The sequence below is a fragment of the Hemitrygon akajei genome, chromosome 17 (genome assembly GCF_048418815.1).
Source record: "Hemitrygon akajei chromosome 17, sHemAka1.3, whole genome shotgun sequence".
Classification (NCBI taxonomy): domain Eukaryota; kingdom Metazoa; phylum Chordata; class Chondrichthyes; order Myliobatiformes; family Dasyatidae; genus Hemitrygon; species Hemitrygon akajei.
The window spans coordinates 85,722,918-85,738,610 of record NC_133140.1 but is presented as its reverse complement, the minus strand read 5'-3'; the positions used below and the strand labels follow the sequence as shown (position 1 = coordinate 85,738,610).

At 45.6% G+C, this 15,693-nt stretch overlaps 1 protein-coding gene across 4 annotated transcripts in view; it reads left to right on the top strand.

The window, feature by feature from the left end:
- cdh16 (cadherin 16, KSP-cadherin) overlaps positions 1-15,492 on the top strand; it is a 91,741-nt gene extending 76,249 nt beyond the window's left edge. For all 4 annotated transcript variants that reach the window (XM_073070457.1, XM_073070456.1, XM_073070458.1 and 1 more), the window contains exons 17-18: positions 4,284-4,400; positions 13,651-15,492. In XM_073070457.1, the coding sequence (XP_072926558.1) occupies positions 4,284-4,400; positions 13,651-13,760 (227 nt within the window). In that variant the 3' untranslated portion in view covers positions 13,761-15,492. The remainder of the gene's footprint in view (positions 1-4,283; positions 4,401-13,650) is intronic.
- The last annotated feature ends 201 nt before the right edge of the window (positions 15,493-15,693 follow it).

Below are 15,693 nucleotides of genomic sequence, written 5' to 3'. Positions count from 1 at the left end.
AGGGGCTGTTGACATTGGGATTTTATTATGTGGAGCGTAGGAGACTGAGAGAGTCCTATAGAACAGACCTTCAGCCTCCAACGTTATAACCTACTCTAAGATCAATCTAATCCTTCCCTCCCACATAGTCAGTCCTCGATTTTTCTATCATCCTCATGCCTATCTAAGAGTCTCTTAACTGTCCCTAATGCATGTATCTGCCTCCAGCAGATGCCCTGGCAGTGCATTCCATGCATTCACCACTCTCTGTGTAAAAAAGACTACTTCTGACATCCCACCCTCAAAACTCCTTAAAGTTATGCCCTTTTGTATTAGTCATTCCATCCTAGGAAAAAGTCTCTGGCTGTCCATTCGATGTAAGCCTCTTAATTTCTTCTACACCTCTATCAAGTGACCTCTCGTCCTCCTTCTCTCCAAAGAGAAAAGTCTTAGCTCGTTCAACCTATCCTGATAAGACACGATTGCCAGTCCCACCTCAGGTCCCTGTCTCACCACTCCCCATCTTCTCTTTATGCCGGCCATTGACCTTCTCCACTCTGTCCTAGTGCAGGGCTTCAACCCAAAACACCGATAGGACCCTGAACTGCTGTTTCTGTCCTCTGCACTGTGAAAGACAGCTGTGGCTCAGCTATCAGATCATTACTACCTTCTTGGGGCAATAAGTGATGGGCAATATTTAAAAGCCTAGATTGAGTGGACGTGCAGAGATGAGAAGGAAGTTCTTAAGCCAGAGGCTGGTGAATCTGTGGAATTCTTTGCCACCGATGGCTGTGGAGGCCAAGTCATTGGGGGTATTTAAAACGGAGTTTGATAGATTCTTGATTAGTCAGGGTGTCAGAGGTTACAGGGAGAGGGCAGGAGAATGGGGTTCAAAGGGAAAATGAATCAGCCACAATCGAATGGCAGAGCAGATTCAATGGACTGAATGGCCTAATTCTACTCGTATCTCTCATGGTCTTATGGTCATATAAATTCTGGCACTGAATTGTGATATCTGAGAATGAAAATAGTTAATTTTAGGAATCTCACCCAATTTCACCTGGGATATCAAATTCCAAGGCAAAGATTAGGATAACTTTCCCATGCCTTCAATAAGCAGACAACCATGACTTTTGCAGTGAGCCAGTGCTCATCTACAATCTGTCAAGCTCCTGTAGACTGGGACTGCCTTCTACCCGAAGCATCGCAGACCCATGCTAGCACTCAGGGGAGCAATCTCATCAATCCCACTCCTTCCTTTCCTCAAGCCCATCACCCTACTGGGGCATAGGCTGGCAACAGAAAACAAAATCAATGGGCAACCTTCATACAATGCATTCGACGATTGCATCCTCCAAATCTCCATTTTCATTGTAACATTCAGGATGATTGTCAATAACTTCAAATTCTTTGTAATTCCTAAGTCCTTGAAGTAGTGAAATCATTTCGTTTTTACTCCCGGCAGTTTCTGGCATGACCAAGCCTGAATGCTTGAGACTTCAGTGAGCAAAGCAGTTCTGCTTTTTGAACACAAACACATGCAGCTGACGTAATTTCAAAACTGTTTGCTCTAAGCACTGTGTAGTGTCCAATGGCCACAGAAGTGCATGTGACTGATGCTAGTTTGGAACTGTTCAGCAACAGTCTTCTGTCCCAATTAAGTGGCATATTGTCCCAAATTAACAATGAGGAATCCTGAGCAACACACAAAGTGCTGAAGGAACTCAGCATTTTGTGTGTGTGTTGCTCAGATTTCCAGCATCTGCAGATTTTCTCTTGTTTGGTGAGGAATTCTGGTTATTTTTGTGATTAGATTTTTTTCTTTAAGAGTTGTCCCAAATGAGCAGGTGCCCCAATTAGCCAATGACCCAACTAACCAGAATCCAGTGTATTTAGGAGACTCTCAGAGAGACCGGACAGGGAATGAAGGGATATGGACCACGTGCAAGTGGATGGGTTTGATTTAAATATCATGGTCGACACAGACATATTGACCATGTCATACTGTTTCACGTTACACCCTAAGGCACCGAACAATCTTTCCAGGTGAGGCGACCTGAACTTTGAGATTCCTCAGTCCTGAGCGAGTGTTTCAAGGTGTAGCTCAATGAAGATCCTTCCTCTCCCAGGGATGAGGTCTTTGGAGCTTCTGCAGCTCTGGGTTTTTATGGGAGGGGGTTGCTAATACCGTGCCCAACCCTCCTCCTTTCGCAGTCATGTTTGGGATCATCCATGCTGGAGTTGTTTGTTCCACCACCCCCCACCCCCCAGCTGCTTATTTCCCTGTGCTGCTGTAACTAATTCTGTCTCACATGCACCCAATAATTCCCTATTGATTGTAGATCTTCTGGAGATATGGATGGAATAAAGGTCAAAGGAGGTTAATCTTGTAAGTGTGGGGTGATGTAGGCGAGTAATGTTAGTGGAAAGTAGACAGATAAAGGCAGGGCCAATGGGAGCCTGTGGGATCTTGCGATGCAGGTCAGTAACTACCTGAATGTGGCAACACACATTGATTTTACTTTGACTTTGAAGTAGATAGGAAGGCAAAGAAGACATATGGTACTCTTGGCTTCAATGCCAGGGTGATGCTCAAAGGTCTAGAGGTCATGTTGTAGCTGTATAGAACTTTGGTTAGGTCACATCTGGAGTATTGTGTGCAGTTTTGGTCACCTCATTACAGGAAATGTGTCAAGGCTTTGAAGAGAGGTACAGGAGAGTTCACCAGGATGCTCCCTAGATTAGAGGGTATGAGCTATAAGCAGAGGTTGACAAGCTCATATTGTTTTCTCTGGAATGTCTGAGACCTGAGAGAAGTTTATAACATTATGAGAGGCAAAGATGGGGCAGACAGTCACAGTCTTTTCCCCAGGGTAGAAACCTCGAATACTAGAGTATTTAGCTTTAAGGTGAGAGGGGGAAATTTAAAGGAGATGTGCAAGGCCAGTTTTTTCACACGTAGAGTGATTGATACCTGGAACGTGCCTCCAGAGGAGGTGGGAAGCAGATATGATGGCAGTGAAGTGGATTCCAGTTAATTCTGGCTAACCTTGAACCTCAAACTTTGAATTGTGACACATTGGGACCAGTACATTCTGCCCCAACTAGTTGAAGTTTCAAGGAAACAGTTAAAAAGGTGAAATGTGTGGTTTTGCATCAGTAACCAACACAGTCTGATGATGTGCTGTGGGCAGCCCACAAGATTTGTCATCTTTCCGGTGCTAATATAGCATGCCCACAACTTACTAACCCCAACCTGTACGTGAGAGGCACTGGAACACCCAGAGGAAACCCATGTGGTCATGGGCAGAACATACAAACTTAGCGGAAATCGAGCTCTGATCGATGGTGCTGTAACGCATTATGCTAACCACTCCCCAATGTAGGTTCAGGTAACACACTGAACATAAATCACAGACAGTAAAGAAAGATACTGAGTGAAAACAAGCTCTGACTGTGGTAAAACAAAGAAAACAGAGACAAGTCCAAAGCGATGCGAAAGCTGGTCCATTCTGTCCTGTTGCTGAGGGAAGGTTAGGGTTGTGTAGGCTGCTTCAAGAACCTAATGTTGTAGGAAAGTAGGAATGATGATGTGGGTCTTCAGGCTTCTGTACCTCCTACAGAGATAGCAGTGAGAAGATGGCCTTAGCTGGATGGTGAGGCTCCTTGACGATAGAACTGTCTTCTTGGGCAGTGTCTCCTGTCTTCGGTGTCCACTGCTCTCTGCAGCCTCTTACATTCCCGTGCATTGCCAGACCACAATGGGACCAGTCAGGATACTTTCAACAATGCATCTGTTGAAATTTGTCAGAGTAATTGGTAACATGCCAGATCTCCTTTCTTCTTCCTAAACCCATTACCCCTACTGGGGCATAGGCGGCTGACTGGACCAGTCTTTCAAATTGTCCCCAGATATAGCCCCTCTAGGTGAAGATCGTTCTTCTCCCAGGGATGAGATCTTTGGAACTTCTGTTGGTGTTTCTGTTGCTCTGGGCTTTTACAGGATGGGATTGCCAGCCCCATGTCCAACCCTCCTCCTTTCACAGTCGGGGCTTGGGACTATCCATGGCAGATTTAAATCTCCTTTAGCGAGACACTGGTGTGCCTTTGTGATTACACCAATGTACTGGGTCCAAAACAGGTCATCCGAGAAGTTAGTACCTGGCCTTTCCTCCGGGCTTTCCTTGCGCCTTAAACTGATTTCAGCTGAGATGGGGGATCATCAATCTGAAGCTTTGATACCACAGATGCTGCCTGACCAACTGAGTATTCCCAACATCTCACGCTGTCTCCTTCCTTTACAGTGAATATTTGTACCTGCAGTTCCTGGGGTCAGTGCAGGATTGAGATTGAGCCTATTCAGGGTAAACCCACTATCTTGTCCACTGTCACCACCATCGTTGGCACCTTGGTTGTGATCGGTAAGTGAGAGTTTTGTGTCAAAACAATCTTGGATGCATTATATGACAACGCACTTTGTTAGGAATGTAGGACAAATCCCATAATGTGCCAATCTGTTGGATTTACTCCTCAATTATTTGGAAAAGCAAGAGAGATGAGAGATGGATTTGAAGTTGTGTGTGTGTGTATAAATCAGAGGGACAATGAGAAAAATGAGAGAGAGAAAATCAGAGGGAAAATGGGAGAGAGAGAGTCAGAGGGAAATGGGAGAGGCAGAGTCAGTGAGAGACAGACAGAAAGGGAAACAGAAGAGGTCAAAGGGAGACAGAAAAAGAGTCAAGGAGTGAGAACTTATCACATAGAGAGAGAGGCTCCGTGAACGTCAGAGAGAGAGATATGAAGAGAAATAGAGCAAGTCAAAAGAATTTAGGACGTGAGTCAAGGACAGAGAAAATGAGTCAGAGGAAGTGCATAAGAATGAGGAAGAAAGAGTGAAATAATGAAAAGGTGAAAGAGAGAGTAAAATGATTGAGATCTTAACTAAGGGATTGGCCATTGAGGACAGAGATGTGAAGATATATTTTCAGTCAGAGTGTGGTGAATTGTGGAATTCTCTACCATGGACCATGGTGGATAGTCACTTGGAATGGAGAAATCAGACAGCACTGGATGAGGCAGGAAAATTATGTTGAGGTAAAAGATGCGAGACGATACTGAGGAAAGATGGAGCAGTCACAGACCAGAATCACCGACTCCGGCCTCTACTTCCTGATGTTCCGAGACACCGTTGCTGAGGTGATGTAAAAGATTTTACAGCAGTTTGTCAGAGAAGCAGAGGGTGTCTTCTAATTATCATCTAATTACTATCATTATAAAACAGTTATTTACTGACTTAGTTCTGTTTGTGGGGCTTGTGTGTGTCTCCTGTGTCAATACACTAGCCACAGATCTGGAGTACTCGGCAAACTGATCAGAGAGTCATAGAAAAGTACAGCACAGAAGCACGCCCTTCGGCCCATCTAGTCCATGCCAAACTATTTTAAACTGCCTACTGCCATTGATCTACACCAGTACCATAGCCCTCCCTCCCCTACCATCCAACTATCCATCCAAACTTCTCTCAAATGTTAAAATCGAGCTCAAATTCACCACTTGTCCCCGCAGCTCATTCCACACTCTCACAACCCTTTGAGTGAAGAAGTTTCCCCTCATGTTTCCCTTAAACTTCACCTTTCACCCTTATTCCATGACCTCCGGCTGTTGTCCCACCCAACCTCAGTGGAAAAAGCCTGCTTGCATTTATCCTATCCATACCCCACATTATTTTATATACCTCTATCAAATCTCCTCTCAATCTTCTATGTTTCAAGGAATAAAGTCCTAATCTATTCATTCAATCTTTCCTTAAAATTCAGGTCCTCTTCCAGACCCGGCAACATCCTTGTAAATCTTCTCTGTACTCTTTCAACCTTGTTTCCATCTTTCCTGTAGGTAGGTGACCAAAACAGCACACAATACTCCAAATTAGGCCTCACCAATGTCTTATACAACTTCAACATAACATCCCATCTCAGTACTATGATTTATGAAGCCCAACATGCCAAAAGCTTTCTTTGCGACCCTGTCTACCTGTGACGCCACTTTCAATGAATTATGGACCTGTATTCCCAGATCCCTCTGTTCTACCACACTCCTTAGTGCCCTGCCATTCCCGGCGTATGACGTATTCTGATTGGTCTTACTGAAGTGCAACACCTTGCTCATTTGCATTAAGACCATAAGACCATAAGACAAAGGAGCAGAAGTCGGCCATTTGGCCCATCGAGTCTGCTCCGCCATTTCATCATGAGCTGATCCAATCTCCCCTTTAGTCCCATTCACCCACCTTCTCACGATAACCTTTGATGCCCTGACTACTCAGATACCTATTAATCTCTGCCTTAAATACACCCAATGACTTGGGCTCCACTGCCGCCCGTGGCAACAAATTCCACAGATTCACCACCCTCTGGCTAAAAATTTTTTTTCACATCTCTGTTCTGAATGGGCGCCCTGCAATCCTCAAATCATGTCCTCTCGTACTAGACTCCCCCATCATGGGAAACAACTTTGCCACATCCACTCTGTCCATGCCTTTCAACATTCGAAATGTTTCTATGACGTCCCCCCTTATTCTTCTAAACTCCAAGGAGTACAGTCCAAGAGCGGTCAAACATATGTTAACCCTCTCATTCCCAGAATCATTCTAGTGAATTTTCTCTGAACCCTCTCTAATGTCAGCACATCCTTTCTTAAATAAGGAGCCCAAAACTGCACACAGTATTCCAAGTGAGGTCTTACCAGTGCCTCATAGAGCCTCAACATCACATCCCTGCTCCTATACTCTATTCCTCTAGAAATGAATGCCAACATTGCATTCGCCTTCTTCACCACTGACTCAACCTGGAGGTTAACCTTAAGGGTATCCTGCACGAGGACTCCCAAGTCCCGTTGCATCTCAGAACTTTGAATTCTCTCCCCATTTAAATAATAGTCTGCCCATTTATTTATTCTACCAAAGTGCATGACTATACACGTTCCACCATTGTAATTCATTTGCCACTTCTTTGCCCATTCCCCCAATCTATCCAAGTCTCTCTGCAGACTCTCTGTTTCCTCAGCACAACATCCACTGCATCTCCCTTGTAATTTCCTCAAAAAATTGCACTAGGTTTGTCAGGCAGGATTTTCCTTTAAGGAAACCATGCTGAGTTTTGCCTATCTAGTCATATGCCTCCAGGTACTCTGTAACCTCATCCTTGACAATCGACTCCCAACAACTTCCCAACCACCGATGTCAAGCTAACAGGTCTATAATTTCCTTTTTGCTTCCTTGCCCCCTTCTTAAATGGCGGAGTGACATTTGCAATCTTCCAGTCCTCCGGAACCAGGCCAGAATCTATCGACTTTTGAAAGATTATTGCTAATGCCTCCGCGATCTCCACTGCTACTTCCTTCAGAACACGAGGGTGCATTCCATCTGGTCTGGGAGATAAGGGTCTGGTCTACCCTTAGACTATTCAGCTTCCTGAATACTTTCTCTGTCGTAATTGTGACTGCGCATATTTCTCTTCCCTGACACCCTTGAATGTCCAGTATACTGCTGATGTCTTCCTCAGTGAAGACTGATGCAAAATACTTGTTCAGTTCCTCCGCCATCTCCTTATCTCCCATTACAATTTCTCCAGCATCATTTTCTATCGGTCCTATATCTACTCTCACTGCAGCTGTTTGGAGGCCTGTAGATAACAGCCATCAGGGTCCTTTTACCCCTGCGATTTCTTAGCTCAACCCATAAAGATTCTGTACCTTCCGATCCTATGTCAACTCTTTCTAATGATTTAATATCATTTCTTACCATTAAAGCCACGCTACCCCCTCTACCTACCTGCCTATCCTTCCGATACACTGTGTATCCTTGGACGTCCAGCTCCCAGAGACATGCATCCTTTAGCCACGTCTCAGTGATGGCCACAATATCATACCTGCCAATCTGTAACTGTACAACAAGATCATCCACCTTATTCCTTATGCTGCATGCATTTAAGTATAACACCTTAAGTCCAGTATTCAGTATTTTTTGCATTGATTGCACTGCAACTTTATTGTACTGCAACTCATCCCAATGGCTGCAAATTTGCTGCATCACCTGCCTGTCCTTCCTGACATCCTTACTGCTCACTACCTTAGATCTATTTCTGTTTTACCTCTCCTCTGCTCCATCATTCCGGTTCCCATCCCCCTGCCAAATTAGTTTAAACCCTCCCTAACAGCTCTATTAAACTTTCCCACCAGGATATTGGTCCCCCTGGGATTCAAGTGTAACCCATCCTTTTTGTACAGGTCACTCCTGCCCCAAAAGAGGTCCCAATGATCCAGAAACTTGAATCCCTGCCCCCTGCTCCAATCCCTCAGCCACGCATTTATCCTCCACCTCATTCCATTCCTACTCTCACTGTCGCGTGGCACAGGCAGTAATCCCGAGATTACTACCTTTGCAGTCCTTCTTCTCAACTGCCTTCCTGACTCCCTATATTCTCCTTTCAGGACTTCTTCCCTTTTCCTACCTATGTCATCGGTACCTATTTGTACCACGACCTCTGGCTCCTCACCCTCCCACTCCAGGATATTGTGGATATTGTGGAAATACAGGATAATCCCACATTAAATTCCACCTGTCATTTTTCGGTCCATTTTTCCAGCTGGTCCAGATCACTCTGCAAGCTCTGATAGTCTGCCTCGCTGTCCACGACACCCCAAAAGATTTGTTGTCACATGTACCAAGGTAGAGAGAAAAGCTTTGTTCAGCATACCGTCCAGACAGATCTACTCACTACAATAGAGCATCGAGGTAGAACAGGGAAAACAATAACAAAATGCAGAATCAAGTGGAACAGTTACAGAGAAAGTGCAGTGCAGCCAGACAAGGTGCAAGGTTATAACGTGAGGTCATTCTGAGGGACCATTTAATAGTCTGATAACAGTGTCCGTGTGCTCTCAGGCTTTCCCATCTTCCGGCCAATGGGAGCGGGGAGAAGAGGGAATGTCTGGGGTGGGTGGGGTCTGTAATTATTTATTTATTGAGATACCGTATGGAACAGGCCCTCCTGCCCCTTTGAGCCACACTGCCCAGCAAACCCCGATTTAACCGAAAAGACAGGAGGTAGGCAAATGGGTGACAGTCAAGAGAGGCAGGGGGAGCAGACAGAGAGAGCAGAGCACCCCTGTGGCCATTCCCATCAAAAATAAGTATACCGTTTTGGATACTGTTGGTGGGGATGACCTACCAGGAACAAGCTGCAGTGGTCCTGTCTCTGGCACTGAGGTTGGACCCTCGACTAGGAAGGGGAGGAGGGAAGAGAAGAGAGCAGTAGTGATAGGGGATTCTATAGTCAGGGGGGCGGATAGGAGATTTTGTGGGGAAGATCGGGAGTCTCGGATGGTATGTTGCCTCCCTGGTGCCGGGGTCCGGGACATCTCAGATCGGGTGCAGGTTATTCTTGAGAGGGAGGGCAAGAACCCAGATGTTGTGGTCCATGTAGGGACCAACGACGTGGGTAGGATGAGTGAGGGGGTCCTGTGTAGTGAGTTCAGGGAGTTAGGTGCGAAGCTGAAGGGCAGGACCTCCAGGGTAACAATCTCAGGATTGCTACCTGTGTCACGTGCGAGTGAGGCAAGGAACAGAAGGATTATACAGATTAATACGTGGCTGAGAGGATGGTGCAGGAGGGAGGGTTTCAGGTTTTTAGATAATTGGGCTTTGTTCCAGGGAAGGTGGGATCTGTTCCGAAGGGACGGTTTACACCTGAACTGGAGCGGTACTAACATTCTTGCAGGAAAGTTTGCTAGTGCTGCTTTGGGGGGGGAGGGTTAAACTAAATTTGCAGGGGGCGGGGATCCAGAATGTGAGAGAGGATAGCAAGATGAAGAATAAAGGACAGGTGGGGACTACACGGTTCCGGAATATTAAGTGTGTAGTAGAGAAAGGTGAGGCGGAACAAGTGTTAAGGAGGACACATGTACAGAGGGATGGTCTGACGGAACATGGAGTTAAATGTGCAGAAAGAATAAGTAAATTTAGGAAGGACAACAAAATTCAAGGGGCGTATAGCCCGATGGGAGTTTGGGGAGCTGGGTTAAGCACAGTAGGCAGCGATTTAAACAGAGAGAGGAGAAATGGGCTAAAAATTCTATATCTGAATGCACGAAGTGTCAGAAATAAGGCGGATGAGCTTGAAGCCCAGGTGCGAATGGGTAACTATGATGTTGTTGGGATAACGGAGACATGGCTGCAGGGAGATCAGACCTGGGAAATGAATGTACAAGGGGATACGTGCTATCGTAGGGACAGAAATGTGGGCAGAGGGGGTGGGGTGGCCCTGTTGGTGAGGAATGAGATTCAGTCCTTTGCAAGGGGGGACATAGGATCAGGAGAAGTAGAGTCTGTGTGGATAGAGCTGAGGAACAGTAAAGGCAAAAAGACCCTAATGGGTGTTGTCTACAGGCCACCAAACAGCAGCATGGATATTGGGTGCAAGTTGAATAGGGAGTTAACATTGGCATGTGGCAAAGGTAATGTCACAGTAGTTATGGGGGATTTCAACATGCAGGTGAACTGGGAGAATCAGGTTGGTGCTGGACCCCAGGATAGGGAGTTTGTAGAGTGCCTACGGGATGCATTCTTGGAACAGCTTGTACGAGAGCCGACCAGGGACAAGGCTATTCTGGATTTAGTGTTGTGTAATGAACAGGATTTGATAAGCGATCTTGAAGTAAAGGAGCCATTAGGAGGTAGTGACCATAATATGATAAGTTTTTATCTGCAATTTGAGAAGGATAAGGGCAGATCGGAGGTGTCAGTGTTGCAGTTGAACAGGGGAGACTATGGAGCCATGAGGGAGGAGCTGGCCAAAGTTAAATGGACAGATATCCTAGCAGAAAAGACAGTGGAACAGCAATGGCAGGTATTCTTGGGAATAATGCACAAGGTGCAAAATCAGTTCATCCCCCGGAGAAGGAAGGATTCAAAGGGGAGAAAGGGGCCACAGTGGTTGACAAAGGAAGTCAGAGATTGCATAGCATTAAAAAAAAAGGAAATATGACAGAGCTAAGGTGAGTGGGAAGACAGATGATTGGGAAATTTTTAAGGAACAACAGAACTTGACTAAAAAGGCAATACAGGGAGAAAAAATGAGGTACAATCGCAAGCTAGCCAGGAATATAAAGGAGGATAGCAAAAGCTTTTTTAGGTATGTGAAGAGAAAGAAGATAGTTAAGAACAATGTTGGGCCCTTGAAGAATGAATTGGGTGAAATTGTTATGGGAAACAGAGAAATGGCAGAAGAATTTAATAAGTACTTTAGATCTGTCTTCACTAGGGAAGACACAAGCAATCTCCCAGATGTATGGATGGGCCAAGGACATAGGGTAACAGAGGAAATGAAGCAGATTGACATTAGGAAGGAAACGGTGATGAGTAGACTGATGGGACTGAAGGCTGACAAATCCCCAGGTCCAGATGGTCTGCATCCTAGGGTACTAAAGGAGGTGGCTCTGGAAATTGCAGATGCATTGGTAATCATTTTCCAATGTTCCTTAGATTCAGGATCAGTTCCTGAGGATTGGAGAATGGTTAATGTTATCCCACTTTTTAAGAAAGGAGGGAGGGAGAAAACAGAGAACTATTGACCTGTCAGTCTGACATCGGTAGTGGGGAAGATGCCAGAGTCCATTATTAAAGATGAAATAGTGGCAAATCTAGATAACAGTGATAGGATTGGGCTGAGCCAGCATGGATTTACCAAGGGCAAATCATGCTTGACTAATCTGTTGGAGTTTTTAAAGGATGTAACCAGGAAGTTAGACAAGGGAGGTCCAGTGGACACAGTGTACCTCGATTTTCAGAAGGCATTTGATAAGGTCCCACATAGGAGATTGGTGGGTAAAATCAGAGCTCATGGCATTGGGGGGAAGATATTGACATGGATAGAAAACTGGTTGGCAGACAGAAAGCAAAGGGTAGCGGTGAATGGGTGTTTCTCGGAATGGCAGGTGGTGACTAGTGGGGTGCCACAGGGCTCGGTATTGGGACCACAGCTGTTTACGATTTACATCAACGATTTAGATGAAGGCATTGAGAATAACATCAGCAAGTTTGCTGATGATACTAAGCTGGGTGGCAGTGTGACATGTGATGAGGATGTTAGGAGAATTCAGGGTGACTTGGATAGGCTGGGTGAGTGGGCAGATACTTGGCAGATGACGTTTAATGTGAATAAGTGTGAGGTTATCCACTTTGGGAGTAAGAACAGGAAAGCAGATTATTATCTGAATGGTGTAGAGTTAGGTAAGGGAGAAATACAAAGAGATCTAGGAGTCCTTGTTCATCAGTCACTGAAGGTGAATGAGCAAGTGCAGCAGGCAGTGAAGAAGGCTAATGGAATGTTGGCCTTTATTACAAAGGGAATTGAGTACAAGAGCAAGGAAATCCTTTTGCATTTGTACAGGGCCCTGGTGAGACCACACCTGGAGTATTGTGTACAGTTTTGGTCTCCAGGGTTAAGGAAGGATATCCTGGCTGTAGAGGAAGTGCAGCATAGATTCACAAGGTTAATTCCTGGGAAGTCCGGACTGTCTTACGCAGACAGGTTAGAGAGACTGGGCTTGTACACGCTACAATTAAGGAGATTGAGAGGGGATCTGATTGCAACATATAAGATTATTAAGGGATTGGACAAGATAGAGGCAGGAAATATGTTCCAGATGCTGGGAGAGTCCAGTACCAGAGGACATGGTTTAAGAATAAGGGGTAGGTCATTTAGGACAGAGTTAAGGAAAAACTACTTCTCCCAGAGAGTTGTGGGGGTCTGGAATGCACTGCCTCGGAAGGCAGTGGAGGCCAATTCTCTGGATGCTTTCAAGAAGGAGCTAGATAGGTATCTTATAGATAGGGGAATCAAGGGATATGGGGACAAGGCAGGAACCGGGTATTGATAGTAGATGATCAGCCATGATCTCAAAATGGCGGTGCAGGCTCGAAGGGCCGAATGGTCTACTTCTGTACCTATTGTCTATTAACCCCAGCCTAATCACAGGACAATTTACAATGACCAATTAGCCTGCCAACTGGTACGTCTTTGGACTGTGGGAGGAAACCGGAGCACCCGGATGAAACGCACGCGGTCATGGGGAGAACGTACAAACTCCTCACAGGCAGCGGTGGGAATTGAACCTGGGTCAGCTGTGCTGTAAAGTGTGCTGACTACTACGCTACTTTGTTAGGCGCCTTGCCGAGGTTGTGAGAAATCCAAAATACTGGAGGTCCACAGCAGGTCAGGCGGCATCTGTGGAGGAGAATAAAAAGCCAATAGTTTTGGCCAAGACCCTTCACCAGGAAGCAGCAAGAAGCCAGAATAAGAAGATGGGGAGGGAGGACAAGCTGGCAGGTGGTAGGTGAGACCAGGTGGGCAGATGGGGAGGGGGAATGATGTAAGAAACTGGGAGGGGATAGGCGGAAGGGGTAAAAGGCTGGAGAGGAAGGAATCTTCTAGGGGAGGAGGGTGGACCATGGGTGAAAGGGAAGGAGGAAGGGAACCATAAGGAGGTGATAGACAGCTGAGAAGGGATGCTTATGAGGCATGTAGAACACCATCCTTGGTTTGTGGGTGTGAGAGGGGCTGGGTAATTCAGTAATTCCTGCTGGTGGTCACCCTTCTCTTTCTCCCTGGACAGGGATCACCTTCATCATCGTGCTTGTGCACCTCTCTGTAACCAGCAAGAAACGCAAAAACAGACAGAGGGACATCAGCTTGGAAGCCTCTCCCCTACATGCCTCTGTGTAGTGTGCAGTTCATCTTCACATCGCTTGATTGGAAGGTCCAGCTGAATACCACATTGGCATCCGAGCCAAAATCCAATCCTGTTCATTTCATTTATCGCTGTATTATGTACCGAACTTGAAGTTTATACCTTGGAATTAGCAGAAATAACTAGGACAATCTAACTATAACTTTAACTCAACTCATTTTGCACTGTTAATCTTCACACTGATATGTTTGTATCGGAGATATGAAACAGGGTGAATTTATACCAGCCATCTCTCTCAGTCCTGATGCAGGATTGTGATATGAAATGCCGATATTCCTTCTCCCCCCCCCCCCCCCATTTACGCCATTTTAAGCATCTCCCTCCCCCCACCACCTCACAGACACTGTTTGACCTGCTGGGTTTCTCCAGAAGCTTGTTTATGATAGGATGTGAGTGGTGGGAACTTTGTCCACAGTTTACCAGGAACTGACACACTGCAGATGGTACAGATGGGTGGTGCCATGGGTACAGGTATATGAGGCTGGAACCAGGATATGTCAGATACAGATTCAGCTTCACATCCAGATTTATTTATCACCTGCACATTGAAACAAACAGTGAAACGCGACGTTTGCGTTAACAACCAACACCACCTAAAGATGTGTAAGGGGCCACACAATTTGGTGCCAGCAAAGCATGCCCCAATATTGGCAGAACAACACAAACCACAACAACAGTAGCAAAACTGAACAACTGAAGGACACAAGCCCCATTCCTCCCTCCTAAAACACCCTCCAACCTACTCACCTCGCTCCTACAACACCCACCGACCTACTCACCTACAGACCTACAACCCCAGCGTCGAACGCCACGGGGCCACCACTCTCTGTATAAAACAAAACATGACCTGTCTATCTCCTTTAAACATTTCCCCTCTCATCCAAAGCTACAGAGGTTAGAGTGGTATAGCACAGTACAGGCCCTTCAGCCCTCAGTGTCCTGCTACTCCACGCTCAATTCACCCCTTCTCTCTCTTACCCCATATTCCACATTTATTTAGAGATACAGCACGGTGACGGGCCTTCCGGCCCAATGAGCCTGCACTGCTCAATTACACCCGTGTGGCTAACCCGTCTTTGGAATGTGGGAGGAAACCAGGGCACCCAGAGTGATCCCACTACAGGCAGTAGTGGGAATTCAGTCCTGATCACTGGAGCTGTAATAGCATCATGCTAACTGCTATGCTACCATGTCACCCCAGGAACAGAAGAGTCCAGAAGTCCCACAGGGTAATTCATAATGGACGTGATAAGTTGGGAGTTACATTTAACCAATAGTTCGGGGTACGTCTGAAGAGTGTGAAGTACAGGTCTACACGCCCGGTGTGGCCTACAGGTCCAGCGTGGGAAGGTGGGATTGGTCTATTTCATATCGTGAGATGGTAGGGTGAATGTCCTCATTCTATCTCCTATATTTGTTTTGGTCTTCTGATTCTCTATACGTGTCACGAGATGACATATTATGGGTGTGATATATCTGCATGCTATGTTGTGTGATATATTGGGTTATATGCTATGTGTGATGTATAGAGGTGGTAGATTATGAGTGTGGAGATTCTGACTGTAGTGAATGGGGAGATATAATCAGGGATATTCTGAATATTGGAACTGATTTGGCTGGATACCGTCACTTTTATTTGAAAGTTCTAAGATACTTTCTTTAGCGAGGAGAATACTTTTTCCAACTTAATAAATTTCTTTAAAATTACGGCAATTGCTCGGCCTGATGATTGATGAGAGGTTATTTCAAAAACCAGTGGTGAATCCCAAACTCATTAGAAATACAAGACATTTACTCAATAACAAACAGAGTAATGCATACAAAATGCTGCAGGAACTCAGCAGGTTAAAGTTCAAAGTTATTATCAAACTACATATATATCACCATATACGTACAGTCATGACATTC